The 22,900-nt window shown below is 36.4% G+C and overlaps 1 protein-coding gene and 1 long non-coding RNA gene across 33 annotated transcripts in view; one reads left to right on the top strand and one right to left on the bottom strand.

Annotated features, from left to right (window-relative positions):
- Nucleotides 1-22,900, top strand: part of SOX6 (SRY-box transcription factor 6) — a 626,002-nt gene that overhangs the window by 576,232 nt on the left and 26,870 nt on the right. For 29 of the 32 annotated variants that reach the window (XM_072969599.1, XM_072969571.1, XM_072969578.1 and 26 more), the window contains 2 exons: nt 15,784-16,017; nt 18,600-18,816. In XM_072969599.1, coding sequence (XP_072825700.1) covers nt 15,784-16,017; nt 18,600-18,816 — 451 coding nt within the window. The remainder of the gene's footprint in view (nt 1-15,783; nt 16,018-18,599; nt 18,817-22,900) is intronic. The other 3 variants (XM_072969591.1, XM_072969596.1, XM_072969602.1) reach the window with 1 other exon arrangement.
- On the bottom strand, nt 17,400-18,940 carry LOC107034057 (uncharacterized). The gene is made up of 2 exons (XR_001459579.3): nt 18,245-18,940; nt 17,400-18,207 (listed from the first exon to the last, which is right to left on the bottom strand). It is a non-coding gene; the product is annotated as an uncharacterized lncRNA (long non-coding RNA).

Genomic DNA, 22,900 nt, shown 5'->3' with positions numbered 1-22,900 from the left:
TTCCAACAAGTCCTTTATAAAAAGCTGATCCATAAATTCACAAGATAATGGGTTCTTCCTTTTTTTTTTCTGGCTCAGACTGAGCAGCAAGCATAGTCTGGTTCCAGGACTCAGAGGTGGAAACTGGAGAGATGTGAGATGGTCTTTTGATTGCATCTTATGCATATTCAGTTCATTTTAATTCTATATCATAGGGACACTATTGAAATATATTCTTAGCTTTGGGGCAGAAAAGAGGCTCCATTAAGTAGTAAATTGCACTGCACAGCTAAGGGTTCATTTTATCACTACCCTGAACAGCAGGACTGTGCATTACAGGAAATATCAGCCAGGTGTGGGGAAAGACTAGAAGAGGAACACATATGAGTTAAGCACCTGCTATGTTCCTGGTACTAGAATAGACATTTTATTACTTCTCTTGCCATTACTTCTGCTACTATTTCTAAGGGCAACTACTGTTTAGTGAGTGGGTACTGGGTTCCAGTCACTGCTAGGAAATTTACATTCTCACTGAATCCTGACAAGGACCCAACCAGGTAGAAGTTATTAACTCTCTTTTATAAGGAGATGAGTTTAGAGAAGGGAAATAATTTATGCAAGGTTACTTAGTTAGGAAAGATCAAATAAAAATTCAAACTCACTGGGATTTCAAAATGTAGAATAGATAAACAAGATTATACTGTATAGCACAGGGAAATACATACAAGATCTTACGGTAGCTCACAGAGAAAAAAATGTGACAATGAATATATATATGTTCATGTATAACTGAAAAATTGTGCTCTACACTAGAATTTGAACAACACTGTAAAATTATTATAAATCAATAAAAAATGTTAAAAAAATTCAAACTCAGACCTTTTTAACTTCATAGCATCTGAGCCACACTGACTCCCATTTTTCTCCCAGATGAGCTGATTGAGTTGGTTGCCTTTGTTGAAGTAGATTTTCTTGTTGGTTTTCATTAAAAAGCAGAAAAATTTAATGAGAAATAGAAATTTGTGAAAGTTGTTTTTTTTTTTTTGATCTTTCAAACCACACAAATATTAGGTACTTCTCCAATACTTTCACCATTTTTGCAGGGCAAGAAGTTTTGATCTGTAAAATTGAATTGATTGCTCCAAATCCTTGAGCCATCTCCTTCTAATACTATTTCCATAGCCCAAACCTTAGAAAAATTAGCTTTTACTGCACCTATGATCTGCATCTCTCATTCCAGTAAAAAGCAAATTCCCTGGAACAAATGGAATGAACTGAAGAAGAGAGACGAATTAAATTAATTTTGTTAAGAGTTTTTAAAGCTAAGTCTGGATGCCATTGAAACAATTCAGCTGACCATTTTAGAAATTTATTTTTATGGCAATTGTGAAACTTTGGAAATAGTTATATTTGAGTTCGTTGTGATTTTTCCAGTTACTAAATATGATACTTGGGCATTTTAACCTCTCTAAACCTTGGAGTTTCTTCATATGGAATGAGGAATGTGGATTAGATGATCTTCAGTATACTGATGTTAACATTCTCATTCTATGAGCATGTTTTATCCATTTCATAATGACTGTCTAGGAAAAGTCCCACCATATGCCTGTTTGAATACATGCTTCACTTGTATGTATTTATACACACCCTACAGCATTAGACTAGCTTTCAGATTTAGTATTTCCAAAAAGCTCAGACTTGCCTTCTCATCATTTCAGGATTTCCCTGAAAGTGGGAGCTGGGATTTCAAAACTGTACAGTGTGGAAAGTCAATAAAAGAAGTAATATTAGAATCAATGATCACTGAGTTCCAAACAACTGTGGGTACATTTCCCCATCTTATTCTTATTTTAAAGCCATTCTTATTTTACAGAGGGTTCAAGTAAGGCAAAGTGCTTGACAGAGTAGAAGAAATAAAATGGCATTTATATAAAATCTGATTTCAGAAATACCCATGTTCTAGTGCAACATGTAGACGTCTGAATCTGACTCTAAAATTTTCACTGTTGAAGTTGTCCACTGCTCTCTACTGTGACATTTGAGTACTTATCTTATGCTAGCTTATGTACCAGACCCCGGGGAAGCAGTTATGAATAAGACACAATGCGGTTTCTGCCCCTCTGGAGTACAGTCTAGTGAAGAAGGTGGGTGCATACAACTGCAAATTTGGACAAAATACGGTAAATGTTGAGATAGAGGGAGGCACAGGGTGCTGTCAGGGTCTAAAATACTTAGCCCAACCTGACAAACTGTGAAAGACTGCCTGGAGATGATCCCTGACACGAGTCAAAGAATGAGTTGATTGCAGGTTTGATAGGAAATTCCAGGAAAATGGAAAGCATGAACTCTTAGTATGAAGGAACATGATATATGGAGAACTAGAAGTAGTTCAGTATTATAAAGCAAAAAATTTTCAAGTAGCCAGAGACGGAACTAAAGATGTAAGTGGAGAGCCAGGTCGTGGAGAACCTTGTGTATCACACTGAGGAGTTTGGACTTCATCTTTCAGGCATTAGGGAGCCATTGAAGAACTTTGTATAGGAGTGCTCTGGTCAGAATTATATTTATGATAGGTCACCCTGGCTGAAACTAGGAAGAATTGTTTAAGCAGGGACTGCGGACTCAAAACTGAAAATGGAAAAAGCAGCTAAAAGGCTAGTATTTAAAATAATCCACCAGAGGCAGTGAAGCCAAGGCAACTGAAGAGTGATAAGGATGGAAACAAGAGGATGGAGTTCGTAGTATCTTTGTTAACCTACTCAGAGTTTTGCTTCATCTTGGTTTGTGCTTCTTAATTCCGTGTACAGTCTATGGTCGCACATTGAGTCGAATGAAGCCAGAAGCCACTGAGCAGCGTGAATTATTTAGTCTCCCAGCCTTTCACCAGCCTCTGTATTCTCAAGGGGATCTGCTGGAATCTGAGCCTGGTTCCCCTGAAAACTTAGGAAGCCAGAAACTATTATTGTCTGATTTCCTCCACAGTGATCTCTGGTTCAAACTTAAATGATGCCTTTTTGCCTGGGCTCAACAGCTTGTAAACCTTCCTCCTGTGTATATAAATAGCAAATAGATAAAAAGTAGAATGTGCGATGTTTCCTGCTACTTTCCGGTTATTAAAATAATCACATAAGTTATCTCATTGCCCCTTGGATCCTATAGTTGAAACAAGATAAAGGGCTCTGTTGAGTTGTCTGTGGAAAGCAAATACAACTTGAGAATTAAAAAAAAAAAAAAAAGTAAACACGGACACCAAAACTGAAAGCAGGAGACTTTTGAAAATACAGACTGCTATATCACTGGTTAGAATTTCCTTCATTTTGCAAAGCCACGAGCCACATGCATCAGCTCACCACAAAGTCATTAAGCCTTTTTAAGCTCAGATGAAAAACATTAACAAATCCCACAAAAGGCTTTAGTATAGCCCCTTTGTTCGCTCACATATGGCACTTTATAACTCCTGCGCCACTCTGGTCGTGGTGTTTGTTTAAGCTGCCTCCATCAGGCTGGTCCTGAAAGAACAAAAGACATCTTGAGCAATCCTAAGCAGGAAATGGGCTAATCTAAACATGGTTTGTGACACTTTAAGTAGAATAGAAAGGGGAGGGATTGATTAGTCATTAATGTCCAATTGGCTCCATATGGATGCTGCAATAATAAAGCCTTTTTTCAGAGCAGTAGCAGAGTTATTGAATTAGAGGTTTATGTTTCCTCAGAGCTGACCTCAGGGAATTCCCTTTTGGTTCTTCTGGTTGATCTTTTAAAGAGAATGGAGTTTCCAATAGGAAAAAAATAGAAGCCTTATCCACAGTAACACTTGCTCATAACCCTGCAGCCAAGGAATGCATTAATTTAGCATCGTTTTAATCCCTGATATAATTTCAGTCCTTAGTGCTTTCTTTGCATGTTCTTGGATCTTTGGTGGGGCAGTATTTCAGAGGCCAAATAGACAGCGGCATCAACTTCATGACTGGTAACAGGCTCCTCTCATGTGCTTAGTAGTGCAGGGAAATGGCATTCTTACAGGGGGAAAGTAATGTTCCAGGTAAGAAACAGTGGGCTCTAAAATTCAGAGTTATTTCATATTTCTGAATGGTGGCTGGGGTAGCTTTGGTGTAGGGGAAATACACTAGGCTTAAAGTCAGAAGACCTGGGTTCCAGATCTGGCTCTGCTCCTTGTTAGCTGAGCAACCAGTTATTTCAGAGGAAGGGAACATTGCCTCTCTGAGTCTTGGTTTCCTCATCTATAGAGTGAGACGTGTATTTACCTTCATAAGTATTTCAAAGAATTATAAAGAGGATTGATGTGTTTACTGAAAGCACTTTATAAATGTTATAGTAAGTAAAAGTCTCTAATACATCTGGTGTTCCTATTCTGGAAATGGGTCTCTGATCTAGACTAGTAAAAAAGCTAAGTTATTCTTTAAAAGAATTAATTTGGTACTATATTTAGTGGCATATCTGTTTTCTAATTGCCCAATAGAATTTTTCTTTATGTGTATACTATAAATGTTTATATCTCTATATCTATCTATCTATCTCTATATCTATCTATCTATCTATCTAATTTATTCAGTGAATTTCTTGGTATAGATAATTTCAACACTTGAGGTAAGCAGGGTATTTGTTTTTAGTGGGATTAAAGAGCCTTAAAATGAAAACAGGGAAATGAAAATTTACCTGTGGCCTTCCCTTGCATTAGTTAAAGAATTAATACTTTGATCAAAGTACCATGGTTAATCCATCCTTTGTTCCTGTACCGTTGGTTTCTTTTTCTTTTTCTTTTTTTTAACCAGCTTCTAGCTCAGAAGAACTATGTGTTCATGTTTGCATTTACCTTCTCCAAATCATGGCACCTATCATTAACTCATTCTTTGCTAAACTATCTACTGATCTGCTATAAAAGATACAGGGAACAAACCATATTCTTCCACTGCTGGTGTCGTCCTTCTCTGAAGAATGAACACATCACTTCTCTAACGATTAAGGTTCTCGCTCAGCCACGGAATGTATTTTCCTGCCAAGTAAACCACTAGGATAGCCAAATTGTCTTTTTTTTTTCCCTAAGAAGAAATCAAATTTGAATTTCAAGCAGCCTTCCTATAATGAAAGTAAGTTCACATTCCGGCAGGAAGCGGAAGTGCAAAGTTAGCAGAAGTTCCCTAATCATAGGCAGACAACTGTCAGTCATCCCTACAATGTAGTGAATTAGATCTCTACAATATTAAGATAGATTTGGTGAAATAAACTTGGTGAAAAAATCCAACCTGTGTAATATCAATACCCTCCTTCTTTCCTAATTTTTTCTGTCCCCTTCTAAAATTCCTTCATCTTCTAGATTTTTGTTTCTAGTGCACTCATGATTATTGTCTCTGTTAACCCAAATAGGGGACTATAAAATGTATCATGTAACTCTTTCCGAAGTGTCACCGGAGAAACTCAACTATTCTGCTGATAGACTGAAGTAGTCTAAACTAGTGTGCTTGTCAAGCAATCCAAGGATGTATGTTATATTTAAGTCTCTTTGTATTAAAACACAACCAATTTTGCCTTTTTAATAATTCTTTTTGGTAAATGAAACCATTTTTAAAAAATTTCACAATGGCCTGAATATGCCACATGCTGAGGTTTACAGAGAAAAGAATCTTCAGAAAAATATCACCTTTGTTTGTTTGCTTGGTTTTCCATTTTATGTTTGTTCTTTTGTTTTTCCTTTTTTTTCTTTTTTAACTGAGTGGTAAAACAATTTTATTTTGAATAGTACTCCATTGTATGGCTATACCACAGTTTGTCCATTTTCCAGTTATTTTCTGTTTTTGGTTATTCTGAATAAAAGTGCTATGATGTTCTTACATAAATCTGTTTCTGAGCTAAGTTTTCATTTGTTTTGGGTAACTACCTAGAATGGAATTGTAGGTCATTGGTAAGTTTATATTTTATTTTATAAGAAACTGCCAAACTATTTTCCAAAATGGTTATGCCATTTCACACTCCCAGTACCAATATATTTGAATTCCAGTTGCTCCATATCCTTGCCAACATTTAGTGTTTAAGCCATTCTAGTGGGTGCAAAATTGTATGTGGCTTTAATTTGCCATTTCCAGGTGGCTAATGATATGGAATACCTTTTCATGTACTCATTGGCCATAACTATATCTCCTTTTGTAAAGTATTTGTACAAGTCTTGCCTATTTATAAATTAGATTGTTACTTTTTTGGCAGATGTTCTTTCAATATTCTCGATACAAGTTCTTGTCAGATAGATATGTTGTAAATATTTTTTCCCAGTCTGTGCTTAAACATTTCATTTTCTTAATAATCACTTTTGATAAGCAGTCTTAATTTTTATAAAGTTCAATTTATCACTTTTCTTGTATATTAGTGCTTTACCTGCCATATCTAAGAATCTTTGCTTACTACAAAGTCACTAAAATATTCTCCAGTCTATTTTCTTGAGAGGCATTATAGTTTTTGCTTTTGTTTTAAACTATGATTTATCTCAATTAATTGTTGGATGTAGTGTGTGATAAGAGGTCGAGGTTTACTTTTTCCACATAATTATCCACTTGTTCTCACACTATTTATTGAAAAAATTATCATTTTCCACTTTAATAGCCTAGGTCTTTATTGGAAATTGACCATATATGTGAGGGTTTAATTCTGACTCTCTATTCTGTTCCATTGATCTGTCTGTTCTTTACCACACTGTCTTACTTACTCTAGTTTTTGCAATGTCACAAACTATATTTTTACTGTAAGCCTTGAAATCAGGTACTTTGAATCCTCCAACTTTCTTCAAGTTTGTTTTGGATGTTTTTACTGCTTTTTTTTCATATAATTTTAAAAATGAACTTACCAATTTATTTTAAAAAGTCTTTTGGCAATTGGGGGGGATGGGGTTGGATCTATAGATAAATATGGAAAGAATTGGCATCTTAACAATATTGAGTTTTCAGATCTATGAACATGGTGTATTTCTCCATTTATTTATGTTTGCTTTAATTGAACTCATAAATGTCGTATTGTTTTCAGTGTAAAGGTCTTGCATACGTTTGTGGTTAAACTTATTCCTAAGCATTTTATTTTCTAATTCTATTGTGAATGTAAACTTAAAAGTTATTTTTTAAATTGCTGCTAATATACAGAAGTACAGTGATTTTTATGTTTTTATATTGTATATTGCAGTACTGGTAAATTCACTTATTAGTTCTAATAATTATTTTGTAGATTTCTTAGGATTTTCTGTATAAACAATTATATCATCTATGAATACAGATAACATTCCTTATTCTTTTCCAATTTGTATGCTTTTTATTTCTTTACCTGCAGAAGAATATTGCCTAACAATGGTAAAAGTGGACATCCCTTTCTAATTTTCCATCTTGGAGGAAAAAAAGAAAATTCAGTAGTTCTCTCTTAAGTATAATGTCCTACAGGTTTTTCTTAAAGCCGTTTATTAGACTGAGGAAGTTCCCTTCTATTGCTAGTTTCCTGAGAGTCTTTGTCATGAGTAGGTATTGAATTTTGTCAAAAGCATTTTCTGAATCTGTGTGAAGATAATGTTTTTCCTTTTGTTTTGTTAATATAGAGAGTTACATTTTCTGATTTAAAATATTAAATTAATATTGCATTTTAAATTGACTTATCCTGAGATAAATTCTACTTGATCATGTTTTGTTACCAATTTCACCTATTGTTACATTTAATTTGCTAACATTTTATTAAGAATTTTTACACTTATGTTCAAATCTCTGTCAGGGTATCATGTTACTTCATAAAATGAATTTGGGAAGTATTCTTTCTTCCTCTACTTTCTTAGTTTATGTAAGATTACTATTAGTTCTTCCTTAGATGTTTGGAAGAACTAGCCAATGAAACCATTTAACATTGTGTGGGAAGGTTATTGGTTATAAATTAAAAATCTTCCTTAGCTATAAGAATATTCAAATTTTCTATTTATTCCTGAGTGAATTTTTGTAGTTTGTGTCCTTCAAGGAATTTTTTCATTTCATCTAAGATGTTGGATTTATTGGAATTAAGTTACTCACAATATTCCATTTTTAATGTGTGAGTAGTATCTATAGTAATATCCCCTCTTTCAATCCAAATATTTTTGTTTTTCTTTTTTGTTGATTAGTCTTACTAGTGGTTTATCAATTTCATCAGTCTTCAAATTACCAATTCTTGGCTTTGTAAGTTGTTTTCTATTTTGTTTGTTCTACCTTTTATTCATTCTGGGAAATCTCCAATTTTAATTGGATTATTTAATTCATTTATGTTTAATGTAATTACTGATTTGATAGGATTAAGTTTTACAACTTGCTATTTTTCTGTTTGTACCCTTAGTTTTTGTTTGTTTTTGTTTTGTTTTGTTTTGTTTTTTGGCACGAGGATGGGGTGTTCCCTTGGTTTTTGACTTTCTATTACTACTTTCCCTCTTTTGGTTAATTGAATCCTTTTTCTAAGCTATTATGAAGACAATTTTTTAGAGCAATTTAAGGTTCTAAGTAAAATGGAGGGAAAGGTACAGAGATTTTACATGTACTTCCTGCCCTCATACATGTGTACCCTCTTATTATCAACAGCCCACCAGAGTGGTACACTTGTTATAATTCATCATCCTATGCTGACAATCATTCAAAGTCCATAATTTATATTAGGGTTCACTCTTGATATTGTGCATTCCTTGGGTTTGGACAAATGATAACATATATCCATCATTATGGTATCATATAGTATTTTCATTGCCCTAAAAATCCTGTGTGTTTATGTGTTTATCCCTCCCTCCTCCACCCTTGGCAACCACTGATCTTTTTACTGTCTCGTTTTGAATCCTTTTTTAGTGCATTTGAATTACCCTATTGGCATTTTAGCTATACCTCTTTATTTAAAAAAAAATTTTTTTTCTAGAGATTTACTGTTTATCCTTAATTTGAGTGTCCTTATAGTTAAAAGTGTATCACTTCTAATAAAATAAAGCAACCTTTAACATTTACTACTTTGTCCTTTTTGCTAATGTGCTATTTTTCCTCATGTAGTTTACCTCTTCATATATCTTCATAAATCCCAGAATTCAATGTTATATTTTGTATTAAACAGTCCCTTGTCTTTTAAAAATAAACAACCAGTTGTTTATTATGAAATCCAGAAGAAAAAACTTTTTAAATTTAGTCACATATTTATCATTTTCAGCACTCTTCTTTTCTTCCTATAAATCTAAGATTCCATCATATTTATTCCTCTTCATCTTGAATAATTTCCTTGATTATCTCTTTTGGTATGGGTCTGCAGGTAATGCATTCTCTCAGCTTTTATTTATCTGAAAATATATTTCACATTCATTTTAAAAGCATATGTTCACTGGATAAGATTGCATTGACTTTATTTTTTTTTTCCAGCAGTCTACAGATGTTCCATAGTCTTCCAGTCTTTATTATTTCTAATGAATAATCAGCAATCATTTATATTATTGTTCCCTTGTATGTAATGTGTCCTTTTTCTCTGGCATTTTCTCTTTGTCTAGGGTTTTCAGCAGTTTTACTGCTGTTTAGGTATGGTTTTCTTTGTATTTATTCTGCCTGCACTTATCTGAATGTCTTGAACCTGTAAGTTAATGTTTCTCACCAGATTCAGATAATTTTCAACCAGTGTTTCTTCAAATATTTTTCAGTCATGATTCTCTCTCCTCTCTTTCTAGAACTCCAATTACACATATTTTAGAACACTTTATATTGTTCTGCATGTTGCAAAGTCTCTTTTTATTTTCTCAGCTTTTTTCTTTCTGCTTTGAGACTGGCTAATTTCTTTGTTGTATTTTTAAGGTCACTGACCCTTTATTCTGTATTCAAAAATGCTATGAAGTTTATTCAATGAATTTTCATCTCAAATATACTTTTCAGTTCTAGAATTTCCATGTTTCTTTTTATAGTTTCATTTCTCTGCTGAGTTTCCCCATTTATACATTAATTATGATAATCTTTTCCTTTAGGTCTTTGAACATACTTATAATGGCTACTTTAAAGTTCTTGTCTGCTAATTACACTATTTCAGCCATCTCAGTTTCCTTCTGTTGATTTTTTTTTTGTCTCTGAGTCACATTTTCCTGGTTGTTTGCACAACTAGTAATTTTTTTTATTATAGATTGTACACTGTGGATTATAAATTGTAGAGATTCTGGCTTCTATTATCTTACTCTGTTAACAATGCTAAATTTTTGTGCTAGGAGGCAGTTTAATTTTCTTGCTGATCACAGTGAAGTTATGGAGGCTCAGTTTTGCACTGTTAGGGAGTAACTGTTTCAGTGTTGTCTGTAGTCTAGGATGAATCCTTAGTCTTGGCATATAGTCTCTATACCTAAAGAGTGGTCCTTCTGGGGTTTCAGTGGAAAGCCTAAGTTGTTCATGAACACTTTCTAACTTGGTAGTATTCAAATCCAAATTCTGTTTCCCTTGCAGTGGGCATCAGTTGAAATTTATGCTCAGATTTTTCAAATACACAGCACTGATTTCCACTGGGATCATAGAAGTCATCTCTATACAGGTGAAGTTCAGGGGCTAGCCACTCAGAAGCCTCAATTCTCTCTTCAGACACATTAATCCAATTAAGACTGACTTTCTGTTTGTATTCTAGCCACTTGGTGCTGTGTAGACTGGGGAGTGTCCTCATGGAAAAGCTATGAAAACAAGGGTTTCACTCAGTGAAATTTCTTTTTTTATAGGACTGAATCCTCTCCAGTTTTTTCTTAATTTTGATAAGTCTCAAGTACCTTCAACTGGTTGTTTTTTAATATTTTCCTCAGAATTTATAGTTATTATCTGCTTGAAGGTTAGTCTGATAAAAGCTATTCTGTTGTTACCAGAACTGGATCCCAGAAGAGAATCTTTTGTGCTGATATTTTACTTATATTACATTTATTCTGTCTGACAAAATGTAAGTTTTAATGAGCTTGTGAAGAGGTATTTATTCACCTTATTTTTCTCTATTCTTTCTTGCCAACTCACTAGTAATCATTGAGACTATTCAGTGGTAATTTCTCATTTAGCTCCCATTTTGATCTCTTGTAGAACATATTTGTTCATGTCACTACCCTGCTTTTTAAAAAACCTTAGACTTCTTGACTTGGTATTCAAGATACTTAGCAATCTGGCCCCTACTTACTTTCCCAGTTTAATCTCTTGGTATTCCCCTGTTTTTTCCTATAAACTCAAGCCATAGCCAGATCCTTTTTATTCCCTAAAACCCTCGTGCTTTTTTTTTTTTTTTAAATAACTCTGTGCCTTTATATTCACACTGGATTCTCAGCCTAGAATACTTTCACACTCATACCTGCTGGTAAACTCCTACTCTTTGTTTAAGATACTACTCAAGCAGTACTTCCTCTCTGATGGCTCCCTGATCCTCATCTCTGTCCATTCCAACATTAATAGCTTCTCTTCTCTGATTTCATAGTATTTTAAAATTACCCTTGTTAGCACTTACACTGTTTTGTAATTTTCTATTTAAGCATCTGTTTCCCTCACTGGACCAAATTCCTTGAAAACAAGGCACATGTGTTTATCTTTGCACCCTCTATCACAATGCTGGGTACATCTGAAATCTGTCAGAAGGGTTTGCTGCATTAATGTATAAATAAATTATTCCTAGGCACATTATAGAATTTGCCAGAATTCCTCCTTAGGGAGAACTTTATATATGCACAAATCCATACCAAACGCTTACTCATTCACTCACATAGCCCTTGGAATTTACCCAGGAAGGGGGCCTCTCTAGGATTAGTTCAGGACCATTGCCATAGGCTATGATGGTTAAACTGGCCTTCTTTCCAACCCACCTGGAAAAACTCAACTTTCTGTATTCTCTTTAAATCATTTAAATAGATTCATAAGGAAGTCTTTGCCTTGGCAATTTCTATTTTTTCCTCACAGACTATCTTTTTTCATCTAACTGAAAGTTTGTCTTTACATAAACTGTGATATGAGAAATGAAGGATGGATTAACCAGTCTGAGCCGCCTTGGGGAACTGGAGAGACTAAGGATTCCTGGAGTAAAGGGGACCTGTGCCTAGTGTGGTACTGTTGACCTCCTGGCCTTTCAGTAACTGTTATTCAGGAATGATGCTGCTGGTAATTAAAGACACTTAGGTCAGCTAGAAAGCAGTAGTCTCCGCATACATAGCTATAGGTCTAGGCATCTTCCAGCCTCTTTCCATGAGAAGACATTTAGGAGCGTTGAACTCACAAATAATTCCTCTGCTATTAAAAGTAAAAGAATCTGCCTCTTAGAATTATGAGCTATTCCCTAGGACAACTCTGGATTGTGACAGAGAGCATTGGCTATTTTAGAATGAAGTACCCCCCCTCCTATTTTTTAACTTGATGTTATTTTTGAAAATGAGCAGCATGAAGTCACATTTGATATATAGATTCTAAAGTTAATTATAGCAGAAAGTCAATTTTAGGCTTCAGATATTCAGGCTAATAGCATATCTTTGAAAATCATGGTATAGTATTCTATAGAATTTTTCTTATTTGTTTAAAAGTGTTCATAATATACAATCTCTATTTTTGAATTTCTGAATTTATACACCCATACACAGTCATATGTATTTCTATTGCTACAAGAATAATTCTCTAACTATTTTGTTTCATGAAGCAAAATTTATGGAAGTTAAGGGACATTTTTGAAATACTCTTTTGATGCTGTGACCTCTTTGTATTTTCTTAAAATTCTGACTCTGATCAAATATCAGGTCCAGTTTAAAAGTCGTTTTAAACCTTGGTCTTCCTGGATACCTCTTCTTCTTCCAAAATATTGGCTCATCAATACAACATTTCTAGTTTAACTTGGAATGTCCCCATTTACTTTTCAGTTGACTCCCCTTGGGAGAGAGAAGAGGAGATAAGAAAAAAGAGATGTATATACCCCCTGGTTTCTTAATTCACATTTTAATACTGTGTACTGTGCCTGAATATCTCAGTTTCTGGAAGCACCTCTTGTGAGACTAGAGATCTGCTGTGTAATTAATGCAGTGTCAGTCTCGTGCAAATAATATGTACCATAGGAGGATGGACAAGGCCAGTGTAAGACAGCTGGTGGGGTGGGACCTGAACTGTCCTTGGAGAAGGTAGAATTTAGTAAGGTAGAAGTGAGTAGGAAGGCAATGCTAAGGTTGCAGTGTGGAATGAAAAGGGAGAGAGTTTGGACATAGGTATGACATGTCTGGGAGAATCCATTGGTATGAGTAGAAGATCTGCTAAAACCGGAGTCTAAAAATCCACCATGATCAGTGTGTAGGAGATTAAAACTTCCCATTTACAATGAATACATAAATGGAAGCCAGCTATTTGGTTTTGCTAGAGATGAAGAAAAGCTATGACGGTAAAAGCAGATCTCAAATGTTAATCACCTGTGGCACAGTAGTTAACTTAGAATAATATTGAAGTGTTTTTGCATCTGACATTCTCCACAAGCCTGTCTCCTTTTATGTGTATGCATGCAAGTATATAAATTGCGGAATCCATGTCAGTTGTAAAGTAATGGCACTGAGGGCATCATAAATTACCACAGTGATCCTCAGAAGAAGCCACTGTCGTATCTGAATGAGTGTTTCACTTCCAGAGTAATGTATGCCTTCATCTGGCCCAGCAGTCAGCATATTGCCCTGTGTTGATGGATATTGTCAGCTGGAAGCTACACTACATTTCACTGCACAATAAACATGGCTGTCAAACCCATATAAAGTGAAATCAATTTATCCTGTATGGTCAGTGCATTTTAAATGAAATTAATGTACTGTGGGTATGGTGGCAAAAAGGTAGCGTATTAGTTATGCATCTTGGGATCTGAGACTTTTCATGTAAGGGATCATTTTGCCTAGTAGGCCTAGAAGAAGGGCAGTTTTAAAGATATGTTACTTCACATGGTCTTCAGAAAGGGGCCCCTCTGTCCTTCTTCATGTTTGGAAAAGAACTGACAATATTACCCAGTTCGGCCCTTTTATCCTGTCTTTTGTTTGCAACAAATGATGATCATATTTGCCAAATAATAGTGCTCTTTAATGTTCTAATTTATTACTAGCTCTGACACAAACAAATTTCTTCTTAATCAAGGTAGCTGGAAATAGAGTAGAAGGGCAGAGATGGATTGGGTCGTGTTGTTCCTGTATAATCACTCCAGTCAGCTGAAAGGATTTACTTTTGCCAAAATGTAGAAATGTTGGTTTTAATGTATGTTTTGCTTCTAAACTTTTGGGAGTAGGCTTTCCTATCTAAGCAGTGGAGGCCCTGGCTGAGGCCATCAGTCCAACTTTACATTTAACTACAGAGGTCCACAATCTACAGGGAGAGGCTTGGTATCTGCCCCATGTAAAGCACACATCAGTGTGTCATGCTGGTGGGCTGCGTGAAAACAAAAACAACAGACGCTATGTTCACCCATTCATTCATTCATTGAATGTATTTTACTAATTGAAGCTCTGTTTGCCGAGTGCTTTATTGGAACCTAGGAATACAGTTAGTGAAGAGCCAGTGCCTGCCGCATCCTCGAGGAACTTTCTTTCAGTCTAATGTGTTACTGTGGTCACTTCTTTGGGAACTATAAAACATCAGGAATTTAGACATAGTTCCATAGGGGATGTTAAGGAACTACCCTTAAACAACAGAAAAATATATCAGGACCTTGAAATGACTGCCTTTTAGTCTACTACCTTTGCATATGAGTTGAAAACCGAACAATCTTTTACTTAATATTTATTGAGTATTTATTATATAGGAAATCCTGGGGATATAAGAATGACTACAACATAAACACTAACTTTAGGGGTCCCATATTCCTGGAGATGGAAGGGAAATATTGGAGATATTCACGTAAGATAACGCAATTACTTTGGAACTTGTAGCATAAAAGAAAGAGGAATGAATGCAACCTGGGAAGCATCGTTGCAGATGCTGTTCCTTTGGCCTGAAATACCCTTCCCATCTGTCTTTACTGCCCTCCCCTATTCACCTGCTAATTCCTGTTCATCCTCCGGAGACTCAGCTTAGAGTCTCCTAGGAGGCATTAGCTGACTGTCCTGTCTGGTGCCCTCTTGGTGCCCTGTTTACTTCAATATTAAAGCACTTACTATACTCTGTTATAATTGTCTGTTTGGGGTCTGTCTCCTTTCTGAACCATGAGCTCCTTTAAAAGCAAGTGCTGTTTTATCCACTTTTGTATACCCAGCACCTGGCACAAAGCTTAACTCATAGTAATTGCTCAGTTAATAGTTTTCAGTGAATTCATTCATTCATTCACGAAGCACACCATATTTGAATAGGCCTGAAAGGATGAGTGGGACTTAGCATGAAGAAGTAGGAGAAGGAGCTTGCAGGCAGTGAGAGGAGCCCTGGCCATGGCACAGTGTTGTGAAAGACAGGTCCTTCGGGTAAGTTATTTGGAAGAGGCTTCAGTGTTTGGCAAATGAGGCTAAAATGATAGGTAAGAGCCTGCTTTTGAAGGGAGAGATCACAGCAGGAAAAGTTAGCATAATATAGTGCCGGTAATTGCCTTTTTGTCCCCTGGAATTGACTGTAGTAAAAAGGTACTAGGTGTATGAAAACATGAAGTTTCATTCTGCCTGGTGTGTCTTTGAGGCCTACATCAGAAGAGCCCGTAGCATTGTCACTTGAAACTGTCTTCTGCTTCCAAGACTTCACTTAAAAAGAAGAGAAGGGCCTGGGGAAAACAGCCGAGCCCGGTGGCAAGCTGTGCTGCATTACCCAGATGATAACGCTTTGCCCCCGTCTTGTTCTTCCTGCCCTGACATTACAGGAAGCAAAGCAATGAATGGCTCTGCAGCTAAACTACAGCAGTATTATTGTTGGCCAACAGGAGGTGCCACTGTGGCTGAAGCACGAGTCTACAGGGATGCCCGTGGCCGGGCCAGCAGCGAGCCACACATCAAGCGACCAATGAATGCGTTCATGGTTTGGGCGAAGGATGAGAGGAGGAAAATCCTTCAGGCCTTTCCTGACATGCATAACTCCAACATTAGCAAAATCTTAGGTGAGTGCAGTGCCTGATGCTGATCCTCTACCGCATGAGTGGCAAGAAGGGGCCTGATTTGACACCAAAGGGAGACTGGTTTGCAGAAGTTAGGTGTTGCTCAGCAAGCTGCCCCAGGAGACTGTGTCATCTCTGCATCCGTCACGCTGCAATGTAGCATTTACCTTTAGGAGCTAGAACACCCACCAGATGCCAGGGCAGGACTGACTAAAATCTTACCTTAGAGGCAAAACTATTTATTGTATGTGTTAAGAGGGCAACTCTAAGAAGTCACTGCTAACTAAGAGTCATGGAGACGAGCTTTATCTCCTTTCTTTAACTCAGTCTTAAAACTCATAAGTTGCTACGGAACCCTGGAAACGCTCATAGACGCTACAGTTTTCTGCTTTAGTGTTCCTGGGTTCATATGTCCCTCTGAAAGTACTCACCAAGGACTAGGGGTGAGCCCCCAAATAGTGTGAAATTTATGGAGTGTAGAACAGTGCCTCTAATGATAACTTTGAAACTTGTAAAATAAAACTACATTTACATTAATAAGATATGACTAGTTCAAATTTCAGAGCAGTGAGTTGAACACATAGACCACAGGGCAGAGGCCCATTTTGTGGTAAATAACCAGAGTGATTCTCCCGTTTCTCCGGATTAAATTCAAGCCTTGTTCTATTAGTGTAAAGCTTGCCAGCACAGATTATACAGTTTGGAATTATTGCGCTCAACATATTGAACATATTTCATTCAACATGCAGCATTACAGTCAACATGTTTCCTCTTTAAGAAGAAAAAACACAGAAGGCACTGTTCTATTTAAGCTGTCATGATGTGACAAAATCTCAAAGGGAGCTGCTTAAGAAGTCGAAAAACATTAGAGACTTAAACTGTGGTTTTCATTTTTTAAATGTTTTGTTCAAAAGCAATAAATATTTAACCTGAGTAAATATCAGTGATCTGGACATACACAAATACACATGTTTTGTCACTGTATAAATAATTTAACTTGATTCTGAGACATTTTGAGGCAGTCAGTGACCTCTAAGAAAATTTAAAACATACATAAGATCAAATAGTGGTGAAATGTTAAAATACAAGTTTTTCATTTTGACTTTTGAATTTCAAGATGAATACTAAATGTTATTACAACTAAATGGGGTTTTATTTAGAGTTTCAGAGATACACATTCTTCTTATATTATTCTTATAAATTTAATTTTCTTATAAACTAAATTAATAAATTTAAAAATCTTTCAAACCATAATGCTCCTTGTAGATATATTAAATTTTTTTCTAGTTAATGGACAGTCAAAAGAAAAGTTAGTGTTTCTCTCTCCCTAAAGTTTGATATCTAACTTGAAATTTTCCTTTTTTTTTTTTTTTTGCCATTTTAGCAGCAGTATGAGTAAGCTCTCAAATGGGCACAGAACCTCTCTGTTTCCATTTTGGCAGCTGTGGGGAATCTATATTACTAGTGTGCATTCTGTGAAAAAAAGTTAAGAATATAATAAGTGTATTCATTAAAATATAAACTCTTCAGCACAAGCATTTCAAGAGCACCAAAAATCCTCTGTTAACTGGGGCTTTAAGCTGGGAACCAGCGGAACAGAGAATCCTATCCCTGTAGACTTTCTACACAACTTTTGCACAACAATCAGGAAAGAACAGGGATGGATGTGCTATTAAAACAGACCAGGATATTGCTGGCTATAGAGAATATTTGTACAACTTTTCCATTTGTTTATGTATGAAAAATCTCCACTGAAGAATAGCTAACATCCAGTCAGCACAGCTGTTACCGCTTTATTCACCAGCGAGACACAAAAATGCAATTCGATACACGTAAAAAAACACATCCCTTCTTCGTCAAGTGTTTAGATAATTCTTTATAAACAATATTAGAGAAGTGAATACTTTTCCTTCTTCCTGTGTAAACCATATTAAAAATTTTTGTACTTTCATTGGTACAGCTTTGAATGAATGTTTATAGTACTTGAAAATGGTATATATAATTCCAACTGTACCTTCCGGTTCTAAAGCTACAACTTCTTAAGTAAGGTTTAGCTTTTTTAATTACCCTAGGCCAGGGGAGACAGTGTGCACCTTAGGTTTTTACATACGGAGGAATATCAACATCTGCTGACATCCTATCAAAGGAGAGCTTCGCTAAAGATGCTTGGGGTGCGGGGAGATGTTTGAATTTCTGGAACTAAGAGAGCTTTTCCTGAGGATTCTGTAACACCCAAAAGTATGCTTAGGAAATTTAGGTTTTTAACACTCTTGAGAAAGATAGGCAGAAGGATAGGGCAAGACCTTGGTGTAGGAGATAATCTTTAAGCAGCAAAGACATATTTTAAAACAACATACTTACTGTAGCATCAACTTTAAATTATTGAGAGAAGTAATATAATGCATTATCACGTACAACATTATTCTCTGCTCTGTAGTCTAAAACACTGGTTGTGAGGCTCAGTGGTTGTGGTGACGGGAGCCACTCAGAGCGCAGGTGAGTGAAGTGGCGGGAAGTGTAAGAAGTCTTTGCCGGGAGTATGTTGCTTTGACCACTTAGGTATTTAGGGCTATTTTTATGCCTAGGGTCTCGCTGGAAATCCATGTCCAACCAAGAGAAGCAACCTTATTATGAGGAGCAGGCCCGGCTAAGCAAGATCCACTTAGAGAAGTACCCGAACTATAAATACAAACCTCGACCGAAACGCACCTGCATTGTTGACGGCAAAAAGCTCCGGATCGGGGAGTATAAGCAACTGATGAGGTCTCGGAGACAGGAGATGAGGCAGTTCTTCACCGTGGGGTAAGTGCTCCTGCATTTAGCCACCTGGGCCTTCCCGCCCCAGTAGGAAGCCCCAGGATGGCTACTGGCAGGGTGTTTGGGAAGGAGACTAGGGAAGGGAGGAGGCTGGGACATACTGAAGTGGCTCAGCTACAGTAATCGTTGCAGTGTCACAAGCACACAGCCTTGCAGCATGGCTCCTGCTCAAATCAAATCAGATCAAACCTGCAACAGGTCACTCCCAACTGCTCACCCCTTTCATTGTCTCCCAGGCTAATCTAAGATGTTCAGTGCCCACACACAAAGTTTCTGGTAGTTTATTTAAGCAGACACACAGGGAGGAAAAAATTAAAACTAACCCTAAGAAATCCCCAGAAGCTTTCCAGCTTCTCTGGGTGGTGCTTCTGACTCTAATCACAATAGTCTGCTTTTGTTGTGGGATCTACCACAAGATAATTGGCCTTGACATTGGTTAGAGGACCTCATTTTTGGCATAAGATCCAGAACTCCTGTTGCAGTAAATTATTCTGTGGTAGAAGCAGTAACAATGTGGATTTTCTTGCTTAAATCAGAAACTAGACATGTTTTTGATATCTTCAAGTCTGATTTCATGTCATTTTGTTTAAAAATTAGGTAATAGATTTCTGGTATAAATTTCGACTTGGCTGACTGGCTGTCTGCATTCAGAAGAGGCCTCTTGTAACCACAGTAGTCAGAATAAGTGGGGATGCGGATGCCTGTAGGTTCCAGCTTACCCAGACCTAGAAGCACAGGGGGGTGGCAAACCAGCGGACTGTTCTGGAAGCCTCAGCCTAAGGCAGCTGGAATCAGACTGGAGAGACACTTGGGAAAGGGCTTGAGAGAGAGACGTGGAGGAAGTAAAAAGGAAGCTGTGTTCACTGTTAACTGAAAGGGGAATTGAGGAGCTGTGCTGTCCCAAGGACATGAGAAAGCTTTACTTAGAGGCGAAGAAAAGAGATACCTTAAGGAGCAGTAAAGAACTATTTATTTATTTTTAAGGGCACTCAAAAAATAACTTCATGGAACAAAAAGTTGGTTTCAGAAGCACGTGTTTAAAAACAGAAAACTAATTTGGAAAAGTAAATAGTGAAAATAGAAAGAAAAAAAAAAAAAAGGCCAATGAAAGCTGCGTGGGTCACTAATCTATACAATACACCAGAGTGTTCTGGGGAAGAATGTGGACTTTGGCGTTTGACCGCCGAGTTTCAGACACTGACTGTGCTACCTACTTGGCCACGTTACTTAACTTTTCTAAGCTTCTGTTTTTCTGTTTTCTCATGTGTGAAATGAAACGAGTAATAGTATCTATCTCATACAATTGTTGAGAGGATTCAATGAGGCAATGCTTTCAAAAGTGCTTTATGTAATACTTAGTACAATATCAATAAAGGTGAATTCCTGTCATTATTATTACTATTAAACATGGATTTACCTATGTCACACTAGTTAATCAATGAATTTCTTTACACTATGGCAGAACTTTTTCTAGGTAAAGAGAGGCTTAAACCACTGTGTTATTTGAGAATACCAATATATTAACAGATGAAGACATGCCAAAATAGGATGTCACATTCTTCCGTGTTATAAATGTTTGCACCTTTTAAAGTAAAGCTTTTAACACAAAAGTACAATGCAATGTAATTGGGCTATCCATGTGTTAATTAGGGGATTTATGCAATACCCCAATTCGCAGTGTACTTTAGGAAATATAGTTGTAGGTAACAAAATACAAATTTAAGACTGTGTAATGTCTTCTTTTAATCCTGTTAGTATATCTCTGAGAATATATATAACCTCCTTTGAACAGAGAATCAAAAGTTTAAATCTGAGATATTTTGTGATTCCCACCCTTCTCCCCAGTCATGTTCCCTGTGTTGCATAATGGGTCCTTTTGCCATAATCTGGAAGGGTATCGAAGGTACTGTCTTAGTTCCAAATAGGAGATGGCGGTAATTCTATTCAATTTAGTCCTCTTTACCAAAGGGACATTGGTGACAGCTCTGGACCAAAATACCTCATTCCATAGTAATGCATGTAAAATGAACTTAGCTAAAACAACTCAATAGCATCTACTACTTATTGAATGCCTACTGTAGACGACGTGTTTTAGGTATACAAATTATATAATCCTGTAAATAAGATAAAGAAATAGAGGCCCCAGGAGGTCCTATGGCTGCTGAAAGGTGAGAAGGAGCCAGGGATTAAATCAGGCCTCCGCCTCTGTCATGCCGAATGACTGAGGAACTGTCTTTACCACGTTGCTTCAAAATGTGCCTTGTCATCCTGTCCTGGCACAGTTACAAGTATGACTTTACCGTTTGAGGAAGAGCTCCTAGAACCTAGAGAAAATAAGGGCTTTTGTTGTGGTATACGGTGGCATAAAAAGAGCTTTGAAATTTCGAGACCAAGGACCTGGTAGCTAGTGTAGGAGGTCCTCTATGGAAAGCTTATTTTAGTCTGTGGAATAGAGCCACAGGCATGCAGGCAATGGCCAGAATGCCTTGTTCTCTAATCTTCAGTGCTGAGTATCTTCCTCCACCCAGCTTAGGTAATACTCACTACGTGAAGCCAGCTGATGTCTTCACTTAAGGATTCGCATTCTCTCCCAGGTAGTTGTATTTTATGGATTATTAACTCCCTTGGATTCATCTTTGGAAACTGATCTTCATTAGATGCAAGGTTATTAGAAGAGGAAAAACCAAACACGAAATTCAAAGATTGCTATTGACTTCTTGAGGGAATGGGAGTGAGATCAATTTTTATAGCTGATTTTGAAAAGGTGTGCATAACTTTCAAGCCAATAAAATGACATATATTGCTCAACATTGTCATGCATTTTACTGATGATACAACTGGAAGTTCAGTGAGTTTTTTTTTCTTTTTTACTCAATTATTATGAAATGAATTTATCAATATATGAAATAGAATAATGTTAGCTCTAGCCTTGGATTTAACCCCTTCAATTGATAGCTTAAGTATCAGAATTTTGCAGTAATCCTGACAGGAGTACCATTAATGTTAAAATGATATTTGTTAGGGTCTTTCCCCAAAGAACTGTGGCCACATGAAATGTACTTCCAATTTATTCGAAGCTTATTCAATAGTTTACCTATGAACTAATAGAGAATTATTCAGATACTATAAAATATTTAAATTGGGATTACATTTTGAGTAACAATAAGGGTGAATTATACAGATTATTGCAAACACAACAAATTTGTAAGATAAGCAGTATCATCTGCATCCTGGGGTTGAAAAACAGAATGTTCAGAGATGTTTAATAATTTGTTCAAGGCCACACAGCTAGTACATTGCAGAGCTGAGATTGAAACCAGGCTTATGTGAAACATATGTCCTTTTCACCATTACACATACCTCTCAATTAGAGCCTACAAATTGTTTAGAGGCTGTATAGTGTAGTGGTTAAGAACACCAATTCTGGAGCCAGACTATTCTGGCTCAAATACTAGATCTGCTTCTGCCTGGCTCTAGGAACTAATGCTTAGCAATCCTTATCCTCTAAACTCTCCATTTGCCCTTTGTACCTCAATTTCCTCATATAAAAATTGGGATGACAGTAATACCTACAACATCAGATCCTTCTGAAGATTGAATAATTTAATATATCTAAAGTGCTTGGAATGGTGTCTGACACATAGTAAGCCCCAATTAAAGCAAATATTATTCTAGAGAAAGGATGCTATGTGTCAGGTAAATATTTCATATTATAAAGAATTGTGTTTGCTGCATTATGGTATAAATGGTATGAATACTTGCTATTTTGATCTGAATCTTAAAGAGGCTGAATGAAACCTATAAGATGCTTATAAATTCAATTGATTAGCATAGACTAGACATTCTGTTTTCAGTATTGTCTTCCTGTAGAGAAAGCCAGATTAGAATCTCTCATAGGTAATGCAAAAAGATGTGCAATTTATAGGCTTACCTACTAGTGAGACAAACGTCATTGCCTTCATTTATAGATACTGTGAGGGCCTGAAGGATCAGCAGACAGGGGCTTTGACGATATAAATAAATAATTCCACCGCAGTTAGCAAAAGCTAGACCATACTCCAGAAATGTT

This window comes from Vicugna pacos, chromosome 10 (genome assembly GCF_048564905.1).
Source record: "Vicugna pacos chromosome 10, VicPac4, whole genome shotgun sequence".
Classification (NCBI taxonomy): Eukaryota; Metazoa; Chordata; class Mammalia; order Artiodactyla; family Camelidae; genus Vicugna; species Vicugna pacos.
This window is presented reverse-complemented; position numbering and strand designations above follow the sequence as displayed.